Here is a 27,401-nt window from a genome sequence, read left to right on the forward strand (position 1 = left end):
AATATTTAATCACTCATCTTTATTGATAAAATAGTCTCCTATGCAGTATATACTCTCAGACACAAATTTGAGGTTCTTAAAAAAAAGGGGGGGGAGTGTAGGGGATGGAAAACTGTCATTAAAAACAAAGTCTTTCAAACACCCAAGACCTTAAAATCATATTCAAGCAAGAACACCAAGAATAAATTAACTCATCTGTTTACAAAAATATTTATCAAGTAATGTTTATAATTACAGCTGCCTAATGAATTGCCTTAGAATCTCAACTGTGTAGCTTATTTAATTTTTACTTGGGATAAAAACTATTTGAATGTGCCACTGAATTAAGGTCTACTTTCTGAAAAAAATAGAAAAGTTTAAAAATAAAAGACTGTTATTTATAAAGTATCAGTTAAGGCCTCTGAATGAAAAAAGAAATTTAATGTTTTGGGCCATTATTAACCCTTTTCTAATCAGTAAGCCCCGTCTACCCTTCTCTCCCCAAATTTAATGTAGAAAATTTCTAAAGTGAAAAGTAGTTTTGAGTTTTACCAATATATGAAATTATACTTAATTGTCATGACATGATATTTAACAAATTATATACTCATAAGCAGAATTTTCTATTTGTGTTAATTTTAATGTGTGATACAAATAAGTATATTTAATAATATTTGATACTCATCCTTTTATTCTATATGATCACTACAAAATAAAGAAAAATTTAGGTTTCAATTGGTGTCAAAGTTTCTGTATCTTTTTGCTTTAAAAAAGAAATCTACTTACTGTTTGACATGTTTTAATAAAACCAATACTTGTAAATCCATAGATTTCCAACCACCTTTAGTAATGAAAGTTATTAAAACCAAACCAAACTAAAAAAACCTTAAGGGAATGAGGCAGATGGAGTTAAAAATATATTTTTTTAAAATATTTGAGTCTACTTTTTCTGTGTCTTAATTACTTAAAAAAGGGTTGTGTAAACCATAATTTTGAATTTACTTTGAAATTACCATACCTATTTTACTACATGAAACATTTCAACTTTGTTAAGTAAATGAAATATATGAGGTCCTTAAATACCAAACAGAAAAGAGAAAATTGTTTTTATTATTGACTAAAAACCAAAACTTATTCTTTCAGAGGAGTAGTTTAACCTACTAAATATGTTTATTTATAAGATCTTCTTTCTTAGAAAGTAATGTTCCTTCTCTTTCATTCCTGAAATATTTCATATTCTTTAGCAAGTTATGGACAATTGTTAGCTAAATATCATTTATGTGGTAAATTAGCTATAATTAAATTTCCTCTTTTATTTGTGGTACATGTAAAACATTACTGCAACCTTTAAACCTGAATTTTCTTTGACAAAAAAATTTTAAATTAATGGGAAAGGAGACAGGCAATCACTAAAGCTGAAGTCTTATGGTACATAACCTATTTGTTAACTCTGACACCAAACAGGAAGGATTAAATTGAGTATAAGGATCTTCCATTCACAAAACCATGGCAAAATATCGTAAATTAGGATAATTCTATGAATTCCCAAACAATTACTGGGAAAAGTCAAGTGTATCTAAGTATATCATTTAGAAAGCCAATAGCACTGCTGAAAGCTCTTGATATTTTCAGCCATCACTGTGAAAACCCTTTGTTTGTTCACCAATTAACAATGACTCAGTTTCTATTTCCATTATGTTTTGGAATAAAGTTTATGATGAACTATACATTTTTTTTTTGGCTAACACTTAGCCAGTGCACTGTACAAACTATAGAGAAAAAAAAAAAGGGTTGATTGAATTTGAGTTTTCTCTTCATTCATTCATTTATAGGCCAGTCTTTGTGATAGTTTAGAGTCATATACAAAGTTCCCAGACTTGGAACCCTTTCAGCTCTTCCTCAGACTCAGGTCACTGTTGGTTACTAATGCTGACAAAGATGTGCTTTCTGATGCATCATCCTTCCTAAGGTTCAAAAATGATTCTCGAGTTATTTGAAGGATCTCTCTCAGGCCCTTGTTTTCTTGCTAGAAGGAGGCAAGCCAAAAAAAAAAAAAAAAAGATATAATTACCATTTAAAGAGGTTCGTGAACATGTATTAAGAAAAGCCAAACATGTGAAGGTATAACAAAAAGCAAGTTCTGTAACTGGCATAAATGTAGTTACATATAGTTGACAAGCTGAACCTAAACAATTTTTCTTTAAAAAGTGAACTATGTTCACCCTCTCCCACCACTGCAAAGCCTTATATATACAGATGTAACTGAGATAAAAACTCAAACTGCCTTATAGTCATACTAAAGATGAAGAAAATAACATCTGGATCTACATATAAACTCATAAAGGTAGTGAATAATACCCTCTGACTACACCCTCACAGTACATTAGTACTTTTATTACTTTCCATGATAGTATGGAATGTAGGACAAGCCATCTGGTTTGTTTCCCTTACACAGAAATTTGAGAGCAGCCGGGTTGAGTAGATGATATTTCTCAAGAGGAAATTAAGTAACCATATTTGACAGTGTAAAAAACTTTGCCTTGGGGTGGAGGTTGGGGTTGTGGCTCAGCGGTAGAGCACTTCCCTAGCATATTTGAGGCCCTGGGTTCGATCCTTAGCACCACATAAAAATAGGTAAATAAAATAAAGGTGTTGTGTAAAAATAGGTAAATAAAATAAAGGTGTTGTGTAAAAATAGGTAAATAAAATAAAGGTGTTGTGTGCAAATACCAAAACACAAAAATTTTGCCTCCCCCAACTCTAGATAGTTGAAAATAATCTTTTATAATTTATCATATATTATTGTGGCTACTTTTGCATTACATGGCAAAGTTGAGCAGGTGCAAACTGTTTAGTTTGAGAAGTATAGAAAATTTATTTGCTGGTTCACTATTGGAAAAGTCTGCCCATTCCTGTTACACAAACGGGAGAATACATGTTTAAGAGTAAGAAGTCAATTTTTTCCTGATAATGATTTCAAAGTCTATTCCAATTATTTTAATTGTATACAAAATAAAAGATGGATCGAGACAAAGACTTTTAGAGTCCTTGGAAAATAAGAGTACACAAAAAATATATGTGGATTAATGAACCCTTTCCCTGTACTATCTTGATAGAATGAACAAATTTATAAAAATTACTAAGTTAAATAAGTACCTTCATTTAGTAAGAAAAGGAATATAACTCTCTCCACTACTGGTGTAAGTTCCTAATGATCCTGGATTCTTGCATTACTATATAGTCTTGCCTCATATATTCATATAACCAGTATCCAGATTAAGAAAAGAATATTACCAAGTATTCCAGAAAAGTATATGTATATTTTTAAATGGGATATGTTTTCTGGAATGTCTTTTTTAAAAAAAATGTTTTAGTTATAGATGAACACAATGCCTTTTATTTTTTTCTTTTTTATGTGGTGTGGAGAATCAAACCCAGTGCCTTACATGTGCTAGGCAAGCACTCTACCATTGAGCCACAACCCCAGCCCCTCTGGCATGCCTTTTTATGGACAGTTTTCACCTACACTTGCAATTTAAAACTTACTTCAAGTTGAAATATTCGTTCCTGCTCCTTGCAACCCTGTTGCTCGTCGATTTCAATGGCTTTCCTCATCACTGCTGCCATTTCAGTTATCTGGTCAACATGTGCTTGTAACTCCTGAAAAAAAAGGCATATGAGTTGGGAATCAGTGAAATACTTTATTTTTCAAATTATTTTTAGTTTTGCATCCTTTTAATAAAATCTGCACTGTCATTTAATATGAATGTAATATTCTTGTATTGCCATTTAATATAAATGTAGTACTTAGAACACAACAAAGATGATTAACAATGAATGTGTTTTTGAAATCAGATTTCTATTAGGACTAGAATTAAGGATAAGCAGAAAGATATAATTAAACCCAGTACCAAGAAATTTACTCGTTTCATATTCCTCTAACCACAGGAATCAGCAACTTTTTCTTTTTCACACCTATATATATACAACGGGTCAAAGTAATTGTGAAGAAAAAATTGTTGACACACTGATCTTCAAGTTTTCATGATTCACAAATCTTTTCAATATTATCCATGCCTATAAATTGATCCTCTTTGAAAGCAAGAACTGTATCCTGTTTATATTTGCCTATTTAGTCTTTTCTTTATAATATTGAGAACTTAATAGACTTCTGCTTCTAAGTATTAAAATATTAAATGGCCTTTGCCAACCATTGAAAATATAATTTCAGCATAATACAGACATCTGCATTTGTTAGGTGCATAAATGAGGTCCCACTCGAAAATTCCTTATTTTTTTTTTTTTTTGCAAGTCTCTGATGTGCCAGGTACTGTACCAGGCACCAGGAATATCAAGCCTGCTAAGATTATTCCCTGACCTGCAGGAGCTCAGAGTCGAGTGAAACAAATACCATTCAAAATCAATAGAAATGTGAGAAAAATCACTATCATAATCAGTTTCTATCGACCATTATTCATTGGCAATGGAGGTTATTATATATCAAGGCCAAGCTTAAATATAAAATGAATAACATTCCAAATAAACATCAAGTCTCAAATAGTTGTATATATTTTGATTGTAAACAGGATTTGAACAAGACCTCAAAAAAACCCCACAAAACAAACTGGATGAAATGATAGGGAAAAAAAGAATGGACTATCTTTAGCAAACCACATTAAAAAATATAGTTTATATATGTATACATATTTGTGTGTATAAAATATACATATATATTCTGCAGGGCTGATTGAACCCACAGCCTTACTCCATGGTAGGCAAGTGCTCTACCATTTAGCTACATTCCCCACCTCGTTTAATAATCTTATATAATAAAAATCCATTTTTTTTTTTTTGGTGTTGGGGCTTTGCACATGCTAAGAAATGTTCTACCATTGATCTATATATACCCTCTCCTACCTCTCCTTGTTTTATTCCAATGATGACATCTATATAATGTTGAGTACTTAAGAAGAAGGCACAATAAAAGACTAATCTGCACTGTCCAGCACAGTGCTATTAAAATTAAATACATATAATTATTAATTCCTGCACTGACATTTCCAAGTGCTCAACAGCCACAAATGTATTTAGCATACATTTCTGATTTGCTTCCACATTAGTATAAAGAACATTTCCATCATTTCAGAAAGTTCTACTGGGCAATTTTGGATTAGATTATAGTAACAAAAAGGATCAAGACACATACTTGCCATACTCTGCAACAGTTAAAAAAAATCATTAAAAGCTGGGCATGGTTGGCACATGCCTATAATCCCAGCAGCTCAGGAGGCTGAGGCAGGAGGATCTTGAGTTCAAAATCAGCCTCAGCAAAAGCAAGGTGCTAACAAGCAACTCAGTGAGACCTTGTCTCTAAATAAAATACAAAAAATAGGGCTGGGATGTGGCTCAGTAGTTCAGTACCCCTCAGTTTAATCCCTGGTACCAAAAAATAAAAAATAAATTTCCTCCCACTTGTAAAGGGAACATAATGTTTAAAAGCAAGTAAATATAGATAACTGCAGCAGCAAAATGAGTAATGAACATAAGTTTTGAATAACAATAGCACTCTCAATTAAGTCTTTTTAAACTGGAAGAAAATAGATATTTACTTTTTCAGGAAAAAGTCTGTTCTGACAAAATCACCACACACACACACACACACACACACACACACACACACAAAAAAAAAAAAAAAAAAACCCAAACTTTAAATGATAGTATTTTTACAGGCCCAATCAATGGTTCACTTATTAACTATAAAATCTTTTGTGAGGAATCAGTTTTCAATAGGTGTAGAAGACAAGACTGGTTCAAAACTGCCTTGAAGGCAAAAGTGTTAGCAACATAATTATTAAACTGTTTTGAAATGACTTTTTTTGTGAGGGTGGGGGGGGGAGGCACCGAGGGTTGAAACCAGGGGTGCCTTACCACTGAGCTATATCCCCAGTCCTTTATATTTTTTGAGACAGGGTCTCCCTAAGTTACTGAGGATCCTGCTAAGTTGCTGAAGCTGATCTTGAACTTGTGATCCTTCTGCTTCAACCTCTAGAGTTGCTGGGATTATAGGAGTGTACCTAATGCTTTTCATTTTTAACTTTGTTAAAATAAATAACTAGGCTTATTTTTACTTTACTAAGAAGATAAAAGAATGGCTACAAGTTTTTTTAAAAAAGAGAAGACACATAGAAAGAGCACTACTAAATTATATAAACAAAAGACATTTTTGTCTTATTTGTGAACTGTAAAGGACTACAAACTATAAAAAATCTAATTTAAAACATTTCCTTTTTGATAGACCAAGACTTTAAGAAATCAGGTTAAAATTAATGTCAAGAAAATATCCTTAATGTCCAGGACAAGAAAATGTCCTTGATGTAACTGTTTTGTTGAAACAAAAACTGTAGCAACAAAGCTAATAAGAGAAAATAAATGCAAAACTGGGCTAAATATCATTTAAAATCTCTAGTCTGTGTATGATACAATACACAAGAGAATTAGTGACTGTGTATGATACAATATATAGAGAATTAATGACAAATTTTTAAAGTTTCTACACTAAACAGCATAACTACCAAAAGCACAGCATTTTATTTTTATTTGATTTCATTTATTTGCTGATCTATTCTGGGAGGGAAATTCAAAGTAAAACAACTTTTTAAATGGACCCCCTTTCCATCCACACCCCAAAATTGACTGTTTTATTTAGTGTACATTCTGATTTGCTTCCAAGTGCCTCCTTTCCAGTCCATGTTGAGGTGCTTCAAGGACGTGTCGAGATGCATCAAGGAAGAATCCTTCGGAGTTGTTACGATGTACCATGTCAATCTGTAGTACAGAGTCATTATAATGTTAATACGGACATTATCCGTACTTTAAAAACTGAATGAGTGTTAGTTCATGCGTGTTAGCCAACTGTTCAAAATGTTTGTTTTTTTAAGATTTCCAAAAAGGTATGTTAAAAATAAAATAAAAATAATTATTTGGATGAAAATAAATTCTTAAACTTTTTACAGACTTCTGTAGTATTTCAAAAGGGTCTTCTACTCCAAAATGTTGCTATGTGTAACTTTATGTTACCCCTGTCTTAAAATTATTTTTGTGTTTAGGTGTTATCAGGGCACTAATACTCAAACATGTCCTTGAATCCCATTGTTTTGTGCCTTTATGGTATTTCTGTTTACCCACTTCTGCTTATGGAAACCCTCCCCACCTTCATAATTAATTCAAGGTTGAATTTGGATACATTTTCTCTTTATTGAACATCTTTCCAGATTTTCCTCACAAGAACTAATATTGATTTTTAGTATTCTGGTAACAATTCCTATTTCTATCAGACCCTGCCCTATATTAATTAGGTTTGTGTCTGTATCTCCCATTACAAGCTCAAATAGTAATTTAACTTATTCGTTCATTCACATTGTTATTATGCTTAACAACTAACCCCGTGCAAGTGTTATTAAATGTTTGTTTAACTGAGTCAAGGTGTCTCCTTTTTGGGAAAAATCAAAATCACAAACATTAATATGTATTAGTTAGAATTAATAACCAGTAACTTTATAATCATTTTATGGAAGGCAAGGATCAGCACTTAAATTCAATCCACATAATGAAAATGGATGGTTTAGAGCAATCTAGAAAATGTTTAACTTTACTAATTAGTAAAACAGCTTCAATGAATGATTAAATCTAATGTGTTTTATTTATATTTTGTGCTGGGGATTAAACCCAGGGTTTCATGCTTGCTAAGCACACACAATACCACTGAGCTACATCTCTATCCCCTAATGTGTTTTAGAAAACATTTGCTCTGTCATAATTGCTACCAGATGGGACTAACAAGCTGCAATATCAGATCCTAAGCATTTTTTTGACATGGTATTCTCTTCCCTTTAGATCTTTAAAATTTATTTTTCAAGTTATAAAAGAGAAGGTCCTTTTAGAATATGTCAAGATTACATTCATCTTATCAATAATTTTAACTCAATTTCTCTTCATAACTTAAAAAAAAAGACTCTTAGTTATACTGTTAAATTTAAATGATTTGTAATAGTCTCATTAACAATGGATTTTTTTTTTTTTTCTAATGCTAGGGATCTAACTCAAGGCCTTGCACAGCTGGGCTAGTGCTCAATGAAGCTACATCCCCAGCCCAACTATAGATTTCATATTCAAAAGATTTTCCCTAAATAGCCAAGGATTTCCATTTGGCTAGGAGATGAATATTAGATAATATCAAGCCCAAAGTTATTAATTTATTAATTTACTAGTTGACACAAGAAGAACCTATTAGGTTTTCTCAAAGAGTTATTTACTAGGCATTTAATTCCAGAAGAATTAATAATAATTTAAAAACATAAGCACCAGATGTGTTTTCCTAATTGAGAAAGATAAAAAATGTCTTATGTATCTCACCATTATGCACTATAGATAATGGCCAGGTTATCACAACCTTTAATATTTCTATTTTACACCAGCAGCTAAAATTAAGTTTAAAATATCACGTAAATGGTGAAGAGATTAGTCTATTTATCTTCATAACAGTTGCCAGTAAATACAGGAACATACCAAAGGAAATAGACACAGGAATCCCACAAGAACAATAGGAAAAAAACACTAGTTTCTAACCACTTCAGTTTTGCCTCTAAAAATGATGTCAACTGGTATGCAATCCCGAGAGCAAAATTTAAATAGACTGGTACAATCTTTTCTTCTCCCCAACCCCATAGTTTTTTATTATAATCAGGATCATTCATAGAGTAGATAAATTAGCCTCACTCAGAAAATGGTCTTCAGAAAAACAAATTTACATTTAGTTGCTTTCAAAATTTTTTTAAAATTTCAAAGCATTTCAATTTTTGTTCTCACAAAATGTGTCATTATATAAATTTACTGGGAGAAATATTTCTTAAAAGTAGACAACTTACAAAACTAATTTTGAATTGAACAAACTTACCTTTATTTCCAAAACAGTGTGTGTAATATACATATATACTTGTTTAAAAGTTACTAGCAAACAGTATGAGTTAGGAAAAAAAAAAATCAAACAGAATATGGCACATAACAAAGAAGAAGTGAGAAAAGAGAAGGCAGAAAATGTCAGTTAAAAACATGAAGTAGTCAATGTCATGTTAACACGGCATTACTAGATATCCCTTTTTTAATCTGAACACAACCAACTGTCCCTCTTTTCCTGTTCAAGTTACCTTTATGGAATGGATTACCTTGGAATGCTGCTCCTTTAACTTCATTATTATACCTGGATCATCTTTTTTGCTAGCCATGAGCAATCTAAACATTTGTTCTCGATACTTGCTCATTATAAGTTCCAATGCAGACTGATGTTCTTCCAGGGATGTACGTAATTCTATCAAGAATAACAGTGTATTTTATTCAAATTTAGGGTAAACAAAATATTCTCTTCAATATTATATTTACCAAAATACCAAAATACATAGGGTATTTTAAAAAGAAAACATGATATATAAAATTCTACCCATGTAACAATAAAAGACAAATAATTTATTTAGTGGTGGGGGCTGAAACCAGGTGCACTTTACTATTGAGGTATATCCATAACTCTTTTTATTTCTAACTTTGAGACAGGGTCTTGCTAAGTTGCCAACACTGGCCTCAAACTTGCAATTCTCCTTCCTCAGCCTCCCAAGTCACTGGCATTACAGGCATGCACAACTGTACTCAGCTTTAAAACTCAGTTTTTAAGTAACAGAAAACATTTACTAAATAGCAAATAAACATCAGACAATGCTCTTGCTATATTAAGAATACCCCAAAACCATACATTTTAGGGTATAATAGAGAAAACAAATATGTGGTAAGTGCAGAGCTACTCAAACACATTTAAGAGAAATCTCTGGGGAGAAATTTGTGAAAGTTTCCCAGAAGCGTGACACAGGGATGACTTTGATTTTCTTGGGTTGAAAAATTAAAGATTGGAGATTCAAGGTAAGGAGGCATTGAAATGGATGATGTGTTGAGAAACTGGTCTGAAATGGCAAGAGCAAAATATTCACAGAGAAGAGCTGTGGGAAGAAGACAGAAAAGGCCTGGAATTGACTTTGAAGTTCCTTATGTAAGGAAATAAGGATACAATGAAAGTTCTCAAGCAAAAAGTAGCATGATTAGATTTATTTTTGAGAAATCAATCTGATGCTTGTGTTAAAGACTGATGGAAATAGAAAGACTAGAATCAAGGAGACCAGTTAGGACAGAACAGACAAAAGATTAAGAGGACAGTCGCACCTTAATGGGGGTTAAAGCAGTGAAACTGCAGAGAATGAAACTGAGTCATTTCACAGGTAACAAAAAAAAAAAAAAAAAAAAAAAATGGTGCAAACTAAGTATTGAGGATGAGATTCTAAGACCAAAAAAAGAAGTTCTCTGAGTGTGGGGGTGTACACCTGTCATAACAAGTGACTCAGGAGGCTGAGGCAGGAGGATCCCAAGTTTGAGGCCAGCCTCAGCAATTTAACAAGACCCTGTCTCAAAAAATAAAAAGAACTGAGGATGTGGCTCAGTATAAAATGCCCCAGTCCAAACCCCAGTACCAAAAAAAAAAAAAAAAAAAAAAAGAAGAAGAAGAAAAGAAGCCATTCATCTACAGTGATAATATGTCTTACCTTTGTTCTCTTGTTGCAGTTCTCTGATTTGTCTGTTTTCTTGCTGGATTCCCATAACTAATGTGGACCGTGGCCGGTGTCTTGCAACTTCATTAAGTTCTTGAATTTCTTCCTGATACTAATGAAATGATTAAAAAAGAATATGTCTGGAGAAAGTATTTGGAAACATATCTGATGTGTGAATAAGTAAAAATAAATAAACAGATCCTTTAAAAGTTAAACATACAAGATATTATATAATTCATTCATCCCACTCCTAGGTATATACCCCAGGGCACTGAAACCCTACATCCATGCCAAACCTTGTATACAAATACTCATAGCACCATTTTGTGTAAGAGCCCCAAAATTCAAATGTTTATCAACTGATGAATGGATAAACCGCAATGTGTTGCATCCTCACAATGCAATATTATTGGGCAGTAAACAGGAATGAAGTACTGATTCCATGCTGTGACAGGAATTGTAAAAACTCTGTTAAGAGCCAATCACAGTTAGGTGTGGTGGCAAGTGTCTGTAATCCCAGTGGCTCAGGAGGCTGAGGCAGGAGGATCTTGAGTTCAAAGCCAGCCTCAACAACTTAGGGAGGCTCTAAGCAACTTATCGAGACCCTGTCTCTAAACAAAATAATTAAAAAGGGCTGGGGACGTAGGCTCAGTGGTTAAGTGCCCCTGGGTTCAATCTCTGGTACCAGGGGGAAAAAAAGAAGCAGCCAATCACAAAAAGCACATATTATATCATTTTATCTAGAATAGGCAAATCACAGATGAAAAGATTCATGCTTATTAGTGGGGAAGAGAAAGGGAAGCTAGGGAAATACTGCTAATGGGTCTACAGTTTTAGGGTGATGAAAATGATCTGTAATTTGTGATTATGGTTGCACAACCTGTGAATATACTGAAATCCAATGAACTGTATTATTTAAAAGGGTGGAATTTTATGGTATATAAATTTTCTTAAAAGAATATGTGCGGAAGAAATGCAAAATAATTTGCATTAAAAAAATAAGTGAGCCAGGCCCAGTGGTGCACACCTGTACTCCTAGCAGCTCAGGAGGCTGAGACAGGAGGATGTTAAGTTCAAAGCCAGCCTCAGCAATGGTGAGGAACTAAGCAACTCAGTGAGACCCTGTCTATAAATAAAATACAAAAAATAGGACTGGGATGTGGCTCAGTGGTCCAGTGCCCCTGAGTTCAATCTTCAGTATCCCACCCCCCAAAAGAAAGAATGTAACTTCAAAATTGCAATCATTTACTTTCAAGACATTATGAGACACCTAGTAATGGATTCACAACAACATTCCTGATTCTTAACTTTAGGTGTCAAATTCCTTTTTTAAAAACAAGTTAATACCAGGCATATGTTCACTGGAGTGCCAGAGTTAAACCAGACATTATGGAGGCAGGTAATCTGTTTAGGGCAACATGACTGCAAAACAGAATAAGTAAACTTGCTTTACTATTTTTCATAGCTTTGTTAAGAGCATTACCTCAGGTTGTTTCCTTTTACAGAATGGGTGAGTTTCATAAAAGTTGGCTGTGAACATACATTTTCCCCTCTAATTTCTATCACAATACATGAGATTATATAGTCTTCTTAATAGTTAAAAATTTTTATCAGAGGAGGGTTTAAAATGGTAGCTAGACTCTAAAGTTCACTGAAAGATACTGTTATACATATTAAAATAATCAAGTTATGAAAACCTTTTAATTTCTTTTTAGTTGAGAGCATTAAATGAAAAACAAGATAGAAAGTACTAATGTGTTACTGCATAGGCTGTAAACCAGGTATTTCTTTGCATCACTTTAGAAAATATTTGGTTGTTAAATAGCATCATCTAAGTACTTTTATAAGAAAACTACATAAACAAATCTGTCTTATACAAGACAAAGCAAAATGTATGTCAACATTAGTAAAAGGTATTATCTGGTCTTTGTCAAATTTATCTAGACCTAATAAATTCATTTGAGGTCTAAACTCAAATGTGCATCTCTATCAGAAAAGTAATCAAATCTACAGTTTTTGTTTTGTTTTGTTTTGTTTTGTTTTAAATTTTTGGCAGTAGGAATTGAACCAAGGGCACTTTACAAATGAGTCACATGCCCAGTCCTTTTAATTTTCACTAAGGGACAGGGTTTCACTAAGTTGCTTGGAGCCTTGCCAAGTTGCTGAGGCTGGCTTTGAACTTGTGATACTCCTGCTTCAGCCTCCCAAGTTCCTGGGATTATAGTGCTCAGCAAATCTATAGGTTTTAGAACACACATACATCCATACATGTATGCCATCTAAACACGACAAACATATCCTCCTTTAAAGCAGACTAAACATGCAAGTGAAGCTACTTCAAAATTTAGGGAACAGATAAAAGCAGTAGCTATGATTCAAGCAAAACATAAATGTCAATGACTGCTTCTGTTAAATGGAATCAAAGAAAAAAAAATCAAACCTGCTTCATTGCTTCTACTCGCTTGTTGAGAGCTGTGGTTTGCTCAATCAGAGATTCTGCTGCATCGTCATGATCTCTCAATCTTTCAACAAGGGCTTTAGCATCAGCAAGTGCCTTCTCAATTGTGCAACTCATTTCTAAAAGAATATCTATAATTAAAATTAAAATTGAGACTCAAAACAAAGTCTGCATATCACATTGTTTTAGTTTCACATATACAAAATTACACTTCTAAAGCTTCATTTAAGTTTGTTCATTGGGAGAAAAAAGTATCTAAGAACACCTTGTGATTTCGCTTGTTAGAAATGATATAAGCTTGAAGTTTAAATAAGAGTATAAAGAACTCTGCTTAGCCTCTACTTAGTCAGGTGATCTGAGACACTCCTCAAAAACACATATTACTAACTAGACAAAATTGCTTCTATGTGTCATGCTATTCAAAGTCTCAATCTTCTCTTGGGTATACTTCTTATATAAAATCACATTATAATCCTAACTCTTGTATTTTCCTTAGTATATGGTGAAAAGAAAAAAAAGTTTTGATGTGAATAACACTGGCTCTTAAGGGAAACTTTTGGTATATATAAGGGAAATTTAATGGGAATTTCAAGATGACTATTAGAGGTACCCAGCACTCACCTCCCCCTCAACAATGAAACAAAGTAATAGGTATATAGTTGAATTCACAGGTGAGTGACCATGGGAGAACACTGGAAAACAGGGAGCGAGATACTGTAACCTTGTAAATTCTTATAAACCTGGGAGAAGAATACAGTAAGAGAAACAAAATAGCCTAGCACTTGCCACCGGACCCCACAACTGGGATATGGCAAGGGTAAAAAAAGTTCCATTTGCAGGGTAAGGGTAAAAAACAGTCTCACAAAAATATAATCAGTGTGGATACTGGTAACCCTAGCTTTTGCAAAGTTTCACTATGCCTACTGGCTTGCTGCCTAACCTAGGTAAGTTACCTGAAATCTACATAACAGACTTGCTTTGAAAAGGATTTAATATCACCTTCCAGAGAATGTATAGGGTGCAGTTCAGGAGCCATGTTGTGAAGAGACCTACTGTCTGACTTTGGACTGCTTTAAGGATTAGAAACCCCAATGTATTCACATTTCTGGAACTTCGACATTCAACTTCACTGGCTTAGTAGGTAGCTGCCTCAGGAACCAAACATGGCTCAGCAGATGAATGATTCAAACCTGCTGTGTGTCCTACACTGTCATAAACAGGGTTTGTGACATGAGAACAGAAGGCAATACCCTCAAGAACTGGGAGACTGGGGATGATGCCCTTAGAAACCAAGGGCATGATCATTAAGTAGCATGGGGGTTCACTCAAGTGCTTGAAATGAAGGGACCCCTCACCCCCTCACCCAAACAGGCTCCTGTCACTAACAGGGCAGGGAAAAAACTCCATGGGTCCCACTGCTGCTTTGCCTATGGAGGCCTGCTGGATAGCTTTGAGCAATGCTGGAGCTCTAATTGCTGAGTTACCTGCAGTCTAAAGGGACGGGGTGGCTTGCCTGATGCCTGGAGCATTCTTCTCTTGCTTATGCACTTCCACTGAAAGGAATTTTGCTTGGTTGCAGATGTGATTCACTCTTGCTGGTTCTATGGAGGGCATTACATCTAAAGCAATCCTAGAATAAAAGCCCCCCAACCCTATTGTCTTGACCCTGAGTGTGCACAGCCAAGACAGGCCCCAGGAGGAATTTTGCCTTGACTTTGTTCTGCTCTATCCCAGACAGGACAGAAGTGAGGGTGGAGGGTCTTGCTACTACTATCCTGTCACCAAGTGCCTGCAGTTAGCGGTTGGTCTGAGGTCCCACACTTGGGTGGACATGCCTACAGTAGCAGAAAGGAACACCACAACTATGCAGTTCTACCGCTGGCTGCCTACCCCCACACCTTGCCTGTCATGCATTGCTTAATGGACTGCATGTGAGTGCCACAGAAGAGGTGCTCTGATTCTTGCCCTGGCCTCTCCTTGTGAAGCACCTGGGTCCCTCACCATTACTGGTACAGCTAGTGCTAGAGACCCTTACAAATAACAGAGCCAGCATCAATAGTACTGAGGAAGCCCAACACCTGATAGTGGCCATAGACTCATTCTAAAGGAATTCTTCAGATAAAAGCAATATGATATCAGAAAGAAAAAGCATCAGGAATGAAGAAAAAGGAATAGAAATTATACATAACAGTAAATAGTCTCTTTAGTTCTTTAAAATGTTTGGTGTTTAGAAATAAGAATTCCAACTTTTGTCTGATGGAATTTTTAGCATATACAGAGGTAATATAGAATACAACTATAACTACAACATAAGGAGAGAGGAGAAACAAAGAGGCCCATATTGTGATAAGGTTTCTAAGAAAACCTATATGCTATCTATATAAAGCTCACTTAAAATATAATACAGATACATTAAAAGTAAAAGGATAAAAAAAGGATGCAGTATACAAATACTAATCAAAAGAAAGCCAGATACCAAAAAGTACATGAAAACATGCTCAACATAATGCAATTAAAAAACTACAACAAGGGCTGGGGCTGTAGCTCAGTGGCAGAGCACTTGCTCAGCCTGTATGAAGCATTGGGTTCGATCCTTAGCCCCACATAAAAATAAAAAAATTAAGGCATTCTGTCCATCTACAACTACAAAAGAATTAAAAAAAAAAAGAAAGAAAGAAAAGAAACGAAACTACAACAAGCAGGACATAGTGGTGCAGTGACTAGGGAAGCTGAAGCAGAAGGATCACAAGTTTGAGGCTAGCCTCAGCAAGTAAACAAGATCCCAACCAATGTAGCAAAAACTTGCCTCACAATAAAAGGGCTAGGGATGTAGCTCACTGGCCAACTGCCCCTGAGTTCAATCCCTAGTACCAAAACCACAAAAAACAAAACTAAAAAGTCTATAATGAGATACATCTATTAAGGGTGGCTATCACAAAAAAGACATTAAAAAATTAAGTGTTGGCTAGGATATGGAGAATTTGCAATTTGCATAAAAGACCCATGGGAATGTAAAAATGGTATAGCCACTATGAAAAATATTCTGGTAGTTCTTCAAAATGTCAAACACATGATCCAACAATTCCATTCTAGATATACACTTAGAAAATGAAAAAAAAAATTCAAGCAAAATATTATGCATAGCAACATTATTCATAATGGCCCAAAATTAGAATTAACCCAGTCTGTCAACAGATCAATGAATAAATAAAAAGATGTCCTGAAACAAGGAATATGAACGATAATTATTATGCTTGTGATAGGAACCAGTCACAAGTGACCACATATTATGACTTAGATGTCCAGTAGAGGAAAATCCATAGAAACTGAAATTAATTTAGTGAATGCCTAGTGCTGGAGTATAGCAGGGGGTAGGGTATGGTTGGGAAAAGTTAAGGGGAATAGGAAATAATTGTTAATGGTATATGGTTTCTTTTTAGAGTGATAAAATGTTCTAAAATTGATTTTGTTGACAGTTATATGACTGTGAATATACTAAAACCCATTCAATCGTACACTTTAAATAGGCGTTCTTTTTTTTTTTTTTTAAGAGCTGGAGTAAAGACACTTTAGTGAAAAGAAAATGATCAGGGACAGAGAAACATTACATAATGATAAAAGGGCCAGTTCACCAAGAAGACAAGAATCCTAATGTAACATGCACGCAAGAATACATAAAGCAAAACCTGAAAGTATTGAAAGGATAAATAGACATATTCACACTTACTACTAAAACACATCAATGCTCCTTTCTCAGGAATTGACAGATCTTGTATGCAGAAAATCAGGAAGGATATAGAGGAAATGAACATCATCATCTAAGTGGATTGAACTGATTTTATGAAACACTACTACCAACAATGGTAGAATACGATAGTTCTCTTTATCCATGGTTTTACTTTCTATGGTTTTAGTTACCCATGATCAATTGTGGTTCAAAAATACTAACTGAAAAAAATCCAGAAATAAACAATCATAAGTTTTAAATTGTAAGCAATTCTGAATAGTGTTATGAAATCTTTATTTATTCCTGCTTAATACATGAATCATCCCTTTGTCCAATCATGCTGGCTATATTCCATGCCTGTTAGTCACTTACTAGTTATCTAAGTTATCAAATTTACTGTCACAGTAGCAGTACCAGTGTTCAAGTAACCTTTATTTTACTTAATCATGGCCTCAATGTACAAGAGTAGTGATGCTGGCAATTTGGACATGCCAAAGAAACCGTAAGTGCTTCCTTTAAGTGAAAAATTCTCATAAGGACAGGAAAAAAAAAACCCCACAAAACTATATACTAAGATTCCTAAGATCTATCTGAAACTGTGAAGAAAAAATAAATTTGTGGTAGTTTTGCTGTCACAACCCAAGCTACAAAAGCTGCAGCCACAGCATGTGATTATGTGATTAGTAATTAGTTAAGATGAAAAAGAGAGTTGGGGCTGTAGATCAGTGATAAGAGTGCATGCTCTGCCTCTGCAAAGCCCTGGGTTCCAGTCCCCAGAACCAAAAAGATAAAAGTGTTGAAGACTGTTTTTCAATCTGAGTACAAAAGAAGGTGGGGCCTGGCATTAAATTTGTAGGTGGACGACATGAACAGAAAAACACATCCGGATTGGTGGTAATATTTTGTGTTAGAAAGTATTCAGCCTATATGAAGACTTCAGAAGGGAGCCTCTGAAATAACATAACACTAAGCCATTTACTGCAAGTAAAGGATGGTTACACAAACTCAGGAATAGGTTTGGACTGAAATTACTACAGAGCCTGTGTCTGCTGATGAGGAAGCTGCTGCTGAATTTCCAGCAGAGTTGAAGAGACTAAATAAAGAGAAAGGATACCATCCAATGTGAATTTTCAACTGCAATGAAACTAAGCTCATCTGCAGAAAGATGCCAGTACAATCTGCAGTCATGGAAGGAGGACATCAGACATAGGATAGATTACTCTAGTACTATGCGGCAACACTGCAGGGCATAACATAAAGTTAGCTGTGTATAGAGTGAAGAACCCACACACACCCAAAACCAAAACCTATATTTTAAGACCCATATCTATATAACTTTTATTACAGTATATTTTATAATTGTTGTATTTTATTAATAGTATTGTTAATCTCTTTTTTATTTTCTGGAGTCAGAAGCAGAGATTTATTTAGGAAAGCAAGAATTATACACTTAAAGGAAAAGAGACAGTGTGCAAACTATTTCAAGAGTGAGAAGCCTATTGTTAATTTCTTACTCTGGTCTAATTTATACATTAAACTTTATCCATAGGAATGTATAAGAAAGACAGTGTTCATAGCGTTTGGTGTAATTTTCAGTTTTAGGTGTCCACTCGGGATTTTGGAATATATCGCCTAAATATAAGGGGGAACTACTGTACACGTTATTTTGAAGTGTACATAGGATATTCACTAGGATAGATCACAAAACAAACCTTAAAAAATCTAAAAGAAGGGTTGGGGTTATGGCTCAGAAGTAGAGTGCTTACCTAGCATGTTTAAGGCACTGGGTTTGATCCTCAGCACCACATAAAAATAAAATAATAAAATACATATTGGGGAAAAAATCTAAAAGAAATGCAATCATGTAAATTATATTCTGATCATAATGGAATTAAATAACATAGGTTAAAAAATCTACAAACATTCTAAAATTAAACAAGACACTTCTAAATAATGAGCTAAAAAGGAAATTTCTGGAAATCAGAAATATTTTGATCTAAATAAATTTGAAACTACAAGATATCAAAAATTTTGGCATACATGTAAAATAGTACTTTGAAGGAAATTTAGAACATTAAATGCTTATATTAGAAAATCAGAAAGATCTCAAATCAATTATCTACGCCTCAACCTTCAGAAAATAGGAAAAGAACAGCAAAATAAACCCAAAGTAAAAGTAGAAGGAAATAATAAAGAGCACTAAGATTAAACCGTAAAATTAAAAACAGGAAAGCAACAGAGAAAAATCAGTGAAATCAAAATCCACTTCTTTATAACAAAGTTGGTACATCTCCAGCAAGAATAACCAAGAAACAACAACAAAAAAGACACAACTTATCAATGTCAAGAACAAAAGAAGGGTTATCACTGTGGACCCCTAATTCATTCAAAACAAAAGTGAATACTATTTAATCCCACACAACTAAAATGAATAATTTAAACGAAATGAATTAACTAAAACTATATAAAATCACAAAAAAGATAAAAATTAGTATTCTATAACTATTAATTATAGTTACTGTAGTTATGTTATTATTAAAGTCTATAGCTATTCTATAACAGTCCTTTAACTTTAAATAAATTGAGTTCATAGTTAAAAATATTCTGCAAAATTATGAGTGCACACAGCTGTAATCCTAGCAACACTGGAGGCTGAGGCAGGAGGATCACAAGTTCAAAGCCAGCCTCAGCAATTTAGCAAAGCCCTAAGTAACTTATCGAGACCCTATCTCAAAATAAAAAGAGCTGGGGATATATCTCATTGGTTAAGGGCCTGTGGTTCTATCCCTGGGACAAAACAAAATTTTAAAATCCTGCAAATAATCTCCATAACCAGATGGTTTCAGTGACAAATTTTAACATGCATTTGAAGGAGAGATATAACCAATGTTATTACATAAAAAAAACCCCAGAAGTAAAGGGAATTCTTTCAAACTCATAAATGATAATCAGTATTACTCTGAAACCCAAGCTATACAAGACAGTAAAAGAAACACAGAAAACATAGACCAACATCCCTCATGAATATACATGCAAAAATTCTCAAGGAAATATTAGCATATCAAATGTTTTAGTCAGCTTTTCACTTCTATGACTGAAAAGACCTAACCAGAAAATTTTAGAGGAGGAAGTTTATATGGGGGATCAGGGTTTCAGAAACTAGTCCATAGACAGCCAATTCCATTCCTTGAGGTGGGAGGTGAGCAGGACATGATGGTAGAAGACACGATGATCAGAAAGCAGAGAGACACCACTTGCCAGAAAAAAAGCATATACCCCAAAGACAGGTCCCCAATAAGCACCTCTCCAAGCCATACCCTGCTTGTCTTCAATTGCCACTCAGTTAACTCCATGAGGGGTTAATTCATTGGTTGGGGTAAGGCTCTCATAACCCAATCATTTCTCCTCTGAACAGTTTTGCACTGTTTCACACTTGAGCTTCTGAGGGACACCTCACATCCAAACCATAACATCAAATTTGGCCATATATTAAAGAAGTAATACACCATGACCAAGTGGGGCTTATCCCACAATTCAAGGCTATCACTATAGTCTACCAAAGAGGAAAACACTTGATCATACCAATTGGTACACTAGAAAAAAATTCAACATCCTTTCAGAGTAAAAACTTTCTGCAAACTAGGACTAGAAGGGAAGTTTCAAACAGAGAAAGGGCACTTATAAAAAAAAAAAAAACCTACAGCGAATCATACTTAACAAAGACTGAATACATTCTCACTAAAATTAGAACAAGGCAAGGATATTCTAATAACCAATAATAGTGAGGGTAAAAAATCTAGAAAATGGGGGGACATATAGATATAAAAGAAATAAAACTGTCTTCATTCATAGCCAACATTATGTTAGAAATTAAAAAAAAAAAAGCTTGGCCCAGCAGTGTACAGCTGTAATCCCAGGGATTTGCGACGCAGGGAGGATCATAACTTTGAGGCCAGGCCAGCCTCAGAAACTTGAGGACCCTGACTCAAAATTTAAAAACGGGCTGGGATGTATCTCAGTAGTAGAATACTCTGGGATCAATCCGCGGTAGCAGAGGTGGCGTCGGGGTGGGAGGCTTAAGGCCCCTATATAAACTAGCAATGAACAAATGGGAATCAAAAATCAAAAATTCAAAACAAAACACGTTTATAATACTCTTTAAAAATCTTGGGCAAAACAAAAAATTCTTGGGTAAAAAGGAAGCAAAATACATGTAATGTCTACATGCTAACTACAAAAAGTTAATGAAAAGAAACTAAAGAGGACCTAAATAAATGGAGAAACACAACTATGTTCAACGATTGAAAGACTCAATATAATAGAGATGATCAGTTTTCCACAAATGACCTGCGGATTTAATGCAATTTCCAATCAAAATCCCAGCAATATTCTTACACTTTATACAGAAATTAACTCAAAATGGAACACTGTTTTAAATGTTAAACATAACACTTCTATAAGAAACAAGAGGAGAAAATCCTGGTAACTTGGAGTTAAACAAAGATTTTTTTTTTTAGATGTTTACCAAAGCATGACTCCTAAAAGAAAAATTTGATAAACCGAACTTCATTAAAATTACAACTAAGGAAAAACACCATTAAGACAGACTGAATGGGGCTGGGGATGTGGCTCAAGCAGTAGTGCGCTCGCCTGGCATGCCTGCGGCTCAGTTTGGATCCTCAGCTACAACTTACAAAGATGTTGTATCCGCGGAAAACTAAAAAATAAATATTAAAAATTCTCTCTCTCTCTCTTTAAAAAAAAAAAGACAGACTGAAAACACAAGCTATATCTATACTGGAAGAAAATACTTTCAAATCACATATCTGATGAAAGACTTGTATTTACAATGAAAATCTCTCAAAACTAATACTAAGAATACAGTTTTTAAAATAAGCAAATGAGCAAAAGACTTTAATACTAACTAAAAAAAACATGTATGGTGAAGAGGCACATGAAAAGATGTGCTTATTAAAGATATTCAATTAAAACCATGATGTGTTTTTTTACTACCCTATTAAAATGGCTATTTGTCTATCATCAATACCCAACTGCCTCAGTTTTAATAGTTTTAAAACCCTTGCTAAGTCATTGCTTTTTCTTCAGAATTGTTTTTACCTATATTTAGCCTTCTCTCCAATCTAATTCAACCCAGACTTCTGGAGTACTCTAGAATAAAAATCGAAATGCTGGTGATAATTCATTCAAACTGGTGGTAGCTTTCGGAATTTGAGGAGTACCACTTTAATTGGGCAGCAGGACAAGTATTATCATTCCTTTTTTTACCAATAAGAAATAGACTTAGGGGCTGGGTGGGGTGGCACATGACTGTGATCCCAGTGGCTCAGGAGGATAAGGCAGGAGGATGGAGAGTTCAAAGCCAGCCTCAGCAATTTAGCCAGTTCCAACTCAGTGAGACCCTGTCTCTAATAATAAAATACAAAACAGGGCTAGGGATGTGGCTCAGTGGTGGAGTGCCCCTGAGTTCAATCCCCAGTACCCCCCAAAAAGAAAAGAAAATAGACTTAGTAATTACCAATATAAGGAACCCAGTGAAAGAGCCCAGCTAGTACCAGAAATAGATCTTCCGATCCCAGTTTTATTCACGAGCCAGGCTGGATTCACAAGGTCTTATTTGCTTTCACTTATACAGAAACCATCTTGACCTGCATAGGTAGAAAAACAAAGCAAATTCCCTGACTCTAACGAATCAATGAACTTCCAAGATAGTCATAAGAAATAAACAAGAATGCCTAAGAACAATTTATATTAAAAAAATTACAAAATTTCGCCTGCTGCAGTGGCGCATGTATTCTCAGTGGCTCAGGAAGTTGAGGTGGGAGGATCACTAGTTCAAAGCCAGTCTCAGCAAGTGAGGCACTAGGCAACTCAGAGAGACCTTGTCTCTAAATAAAATACAAAATAGGGCTGGTGATGTAGCTCAGTGGTTGAGTGCCCCTGAGTTCAATCCCAGTACCAAAACCAAACAAAATTTCAAAATTTTTTTCATGTAACTAATACAAGCCTAAGAACCATTTTAATTAGACCTTACAGTTAATTAAGCAACAAAAGTTTATCCATAGACTTTTTAAAATTATAATTAACATCTACTTTAAAAAACATTCTCTAGGCTGCATAATGAAACACTATCAAAATGAACTATACTTAAAATTTGTTCATAATTATAAAAACATCTATTCAGGGAAAGAAACTGTAAATAGCAGGCAGCTCAAAGGATAATTTTATTACCATTTCAGAAAAACAGTGACACAGTTTCTTAGAATTTGCATGTTCATTTCCTGTATGTGAAACCACAAAAGTAAAATATTTAATAATATTAATTTATTTTGCTATTCTTCCTGAAAAATTATTTCCTCCCTTTCTTTGTCTAATAAGTAGAGTGGAAGAAGTACTTTTCAAACTAACAAGTTTTAATTTTTTTAAAAATAGCCTTCAGTTAAAAAAAAAGTTGTACTTTTAACTTATCTGCCTATTTTCATAGTACCTACCTATTTTAACTAGTCACAAAATGTTTACATTGTTTTCTATAGGTAGGTCTAAATAGCAGGAAAATTTTTTTTAAACAATTTTTTTTGGTGTGTTTCCTGCATTAGCCACATTCTCACCCACTCTTGCCACCAAACATGTACATTCAAGATTCCTGGCAGATGGTTCAAGAACATTCTGCTGCTGGTGAAAAAGAAACTGCCACCTACCCAAGACAGCAATTGCCAGCTGTTTACTTACAGACTTCTTTTTGGTTAAGAAAAATTTTAAAAAATTCAGGTCACTCATCTGTTTCCTTTATCCAGAAATCTACTATCTTATAGCTAGACCTACACAAAATTATTGTGACTACTGATATACCACAGATGTCTTTAAATGTCAGTTTAGTGTAAATTTTTTTTAACTGTCCAAGTAGACACCTCTAATGACAATTAGTAGATAACATTAATTGACACATGAGATAGAAAAATAAAAAGGCATATTTATGTCTTTCAGAAAAGTTCTTAATCTTTTTTTATTTTTATTTATTTTTTTGGTGGTGCCGGGGATTGAACCTAGGGCCTTGTGCATGCTAGGCAAGCACTCTACCAACTGAGCTATATCCCCAGCCCCCAAAGCTCATAATCTTAAGAGATCAAGAATTATGCATTTAATTACACATAAAAATAAGCATTATACAGGCATACATGTCACTATTTGAAATCATGGAAAATTTTCATTGGTGCAGTGAACATAATTGGAGCTTTATAAAGAAAATTAATTTTTATTTTTATTTTTATTTTTTTTTAAAGAGAGAGTGAGAGACAGAGGGGGACAGAGAGAGAGAGAGAGAATTTTAACATTTATTCATTTTTTTCTTAGTTCTTGGCGGACACAACATCTTTGTTGGTATGTGGTGCTGCTGAGGATCGAACCCGGGCCGCACGCATGCTAGGCGAGCGCGCTACCGCTTGAGCCACATCCCCAGCCCTGGAGAAAATTAATTTTTAAAGTTGGACAGAACAGAATTTGAAAGGAATAATGCTGGAAGATTTTTAGAAAAATCATATACATTTGGACCCAACAGAGTGGTACACATCTATATTCCCAATGAAGTAGGACTGAAAGTTCAAGACCAGCCTCAGTATTTTTTTTTAAGCTTTATTTAATTTATTTATTTATATGTGGTGCTGAGGATCCAACCCAGGGCCTCACACATGCTAGGCAAACGCTACTGCTGAGCCACAACCCCAGCACCCAGCCTCAGCATCTTAGTGAGAACTTATCTCAAAATAAAAAATTAAAAAGTCTGGAGACTTAGTGGTAAAGTCCCCCTGAGCTCTATTTCCAACACCCCCAAAAAAGGCGCAGGCCTGTAATCCCAGTGGCTCCAGAGGTTGAGGAAGAAGGATCTTGAGTTCAAAGCCAGCTTCAGCAACAGCAAGGCGATAAGCAACTGAGTGAGCCCCTGTTTCTAAATAAAGTATAAAAAATGGCTGGTGATGTGGCTTAGTGGTTGAGTGCCCCTAAATTCAATCCCCAGTAACCGCCCCCTGCCATAATAAAATATCCTTAGAATCACGATTAAACAAGTTTCATATACACACATGCAAACAGTTACAGCAATTCCAAAAGGAACCAACCTAATCTAAACCCATTGTTTCTAACCTATAGGCCAAGGAGTCAGTGGCACAGTTATATGAATGCACACACAGGAAGCATTGCAAACAGTCTAAGACATTTCTCTCACATATAATCCCACTACTTTTCAAATATAATAGTATAATAAAACACAAAATTATTTGAAAGCATAGGGGTTTTTCCCTTTCCATTATAATTCCAATCAACCAATAATTTAAAAATTTTACAATTACATACATATTAGGAGTATGGGATTGCTCATATTCAAAATAGGCAGGGGCCTTCAAGCAAATATACAAGGTTCCTTCTGGGTCTTAAAATTCCATGCTTTTAAGGAACTAAAAACTCTTGTGGTAAAGTTTTTACAACTATTATAAATATGTATACATATGTACATATAAATAATGTGCCAAGCACTGGACTAAATTCTGTTTCAAAGATGAAATGACATGATTTCAGACTCAATTTCAAGTTCGCAGAACAGACAGATAAATGAACAAACAATACTTCTTAATAAATACCACCAAACTATCTGAAGCGCTTTGTCACCTGGGGGAGTCTGAGAAAATCCACGAATTAAGTTTTGATAAATGGCAAACAGGGACAGATGCTACAGTCCTATAAAGAGAAAGAGCTGTGAAAAATGCACGGCACTTTTGGAAAAAACAGCCAGTGTCTGGTATGGTTGGACGTTAAACTATTTGGAGAAGAAGCAAGTTGAGACTCTAAAAATATGATTGAGACAGACTGTAAAAGATCCTGAATGACATGCTTGATAATTAGGACTTGATTCTGTCAGCAATGCGGTTACTTGAAAAGTTTAAGGAGAGATGTAAACAAAACGTATGCCAGAACTGTAAGGATGTTAACGGGGAAACTAGTTTGGGGTAGGTGCAATAATTCTGGTGAAAGAAGAAACAATACAGTGCAGTTTAACTGGAACTGTGGATTCTTGGGTTTCTAGTTTGGACGTATGTTAGGACGTATACTGGTGTCAGTATCAGTATTTGGGATGGAATAAAGATGAAAACCAGAAAAAAAGAGTAATATCTCTTGGAGGGCGGTTTCAAGAAGGGAATGCTCATCTGCGGCAAATACTGCAATGGGGTAAACTGGAGGAAAAGGATCCCTTTCCCTAACCCTCAAGGTGGGTAAAAAGAGAAGAAAACAAATACGGATGGTACGGTGCGTCCACAGGTTTGGGGCCGAGAGTTTCCAATAAACTTTCCGTATCTCCGTTCCGGAAAGAGGAGCTCAAAGCTAAGCACCGGGCTGGCTCCCAAGAGCTGAGACTGCGAAGTGGCCGGGGCCGGAGAGCCGGTGGTCCTCAAGGGGCACGCACCGAGGCAGCCCACAGGCAAAGGAAGCTTCCGACTCGCCTACGCCCGCTCTGGTCCCGGGTTTATACCACTTACTGCGCTCTCAATCCCTCGCAGCCGTCGGCAATGCAGATTAGGACCTTTGACGACCGGGTCTTAAGCACCCAAAGGAAAAGACTCCGCACCCCTGTTCCGCGTCTTCAGCGAGCAGACGCAGAATCCAACAGAGACAGCACAGACAACTGGCAAGTCAGCGGGGTTCAGCCCCATCACTGACCCGGGATAAACCTCCGTCGACCGTCCCCGACTAGCGCTCCCTGACTGCCCCAGTCTCGCGAGATTTCCTCCCTCGCGTTACCGTGGAGCAGAGCCGGCCGCTCGCCGCTGATTTGCGGGAGAGGTAGGGGCGGGGCCTTCCTGTGTCCCTCCCTATTTACCCACTCTAGTTTAGCTCGTCTTCTCGCTAAGTCTCGCGTGTTTTTCCAGGGGCAACGGGCCTAGGTGAAGAGACAGAAAAGCAGACGCGGGAGGGTGGGTGCTAAGCCTATGGGTTCTAAACCTAAGGGGTTGTGGCCTGTTCAGCGGTGCTGTGGTTGGTACTTCACTTTTGGGGACACTCTTAGGTCGCCCGGATCATTCTTCCCAAAGGGTGATTGGGTAAATTAGTGGGTAGAACATCTCGAGGTTGGAGGCAATTTTTTTTTCTCATTGGCTCCGCCCTCTTCCTGTTTGGCGTCTTGTGCGTCGGTCCTTGGAGGAGGAAGAGAAGCCTGGCGGGGCTGTTGAAGAGTGCTTTGCGCACGCGCGAGCCCGAGTGTGTGAGTGTGTGTGTATGTGCACGCGCACGCGCGCACTCCTGCATTTAGGAAGCCTGGGAAGGACCGGTGTTCTGGAGATGTGCGGGGAAAGCGTAGTCCCCTGGTTTTGGTACCAGACACTCCTGACTGTGCGTTGATTCTCCCACCCTCCCAGCCAGCAGCCTTTGCCAGAGAGGCACAGCCTCTGTTCGTTTTCACTGCAGGACCAGGCACGAAAGTAAGCGAACCTCGATTTTGAGGTCTTCCCTATCCACTCACCTTGTATTACCCCCTTCCCAACCCCCGGCAGAGTGTGTCTAGGAGGTTTCTTAAAGAGAGTTTTGCATGAAG

General features: G+C 35.6%; 2 protein-coding genes across 14 annotated transcripts in view; one reads left to right on the top strand and one right to left on the bottom strand.

The window, feature by feature from the left end:
* Fgfr1op2 (FGFR1 oncogene partner 2) lies at window positions 1-26,604 on the bottom strand. Of its 7 annotated transcripts, none has more exons than XM_078015037.1 (8): window positions 26,350-26,604; window positions 22,344-22,473; window positions 13,063-13,199; window positions 10,617-10,734; window positions 9,201-9,343; window positions 6,691-6,804; window positions 3,526-3,639; window positions 1-2,005 (listed from the first exon to the last, which is right to left on the bottom strand). In XM_078015037.1, exons 3-8 carry the CDS (start codon window positions 13,195-13,197, stop codon window positions 1,868-1,870), a joined length of 762 nt encoding a protein of 253 aa, XP_077871163.1. In that variant the 5' UTR covers window positions 13,198-13,199; window positions 22,344-22,473; window positions 26,350-26,604; the 3' UTR covers window positions 1-1,867. The 7 variants fall into 7 exon arrangements, with proteins under 7 accessions (XP_077871163.1, XP_077871161.1, XP_077871162.1 ...); XM_078015035.1 differs by having other exon boundaries at window positions 13,063-13,211; XM_078015036.1 differs by lacking the exon at window positions 22,344-22,473.
* Window positions 26,605-26,701: 97 nt separating this feature from the next.
* Ints13 (integrator complex subunit 13) overlaps window positions 26,702-27,401 on the top strand; it is a 29,105-nt gene continuing 28,405 nt past the window's right edge. For 3 of the 7 annotated variants that reach the window (XM_078015026.1, XM_078015032.1, XM_078015033.1), the window contains exon 1: window positions 26,718-27,288. The gene's annotated coding sequence lies outside the window, so the exon portion shown is untranslated. Of the gene's footprint in view, window positions 27,289-27,401 lie in introns of all 7 variants that reach the window. The other 4 variants (XM_078015028.1, XM_078015029.1, XM_078015031.1 and 1 more) reach the window with 2 other exon arrangements.

Source organism: Ictidomys tridecemlineatus, chromosome 6 (genome assembly GCF_052094955.1).
Source record: "Ictidomys tridecemlineatus isolate mIctTri1 chromosome 6, mIctTri1.hap1, whole genome shotgun sequence".
NCBI classification, from domain to species: domain Eukaryota; kingdom Metazoa; phylum Chordata; class Mammalia; order Rodentia; family Sciuridae; genus Ictidomys; species Ictidomys tridecemlineatus.

Excerpts from the sequence above, each read along its gene's own strand:
- Fgfr1op2 (XM_078015036.1), bottom strand. The coding sequence starts at position 13,197 with ATGAGTTGCACAATTGAGAAGGCACTTGCTGATGCTAAAGCCCTTGTT. Across the intron at positions 10,735-13,062 it reads GAGTAGAAGCAATGAAGCAG|TATCAGGAAGAAATTCAAGA; the intron begins GTTTGATTTTTT and ends TCATTTCATTAG. Across the intron at positions 2,006-3,525 it reads AACGAATATTTCAACTTGAA|CAAGAAAACAAGGGCCTGAG; the intron begins GTAAGTTTTAAA and ends GCCTCCTTCTAG.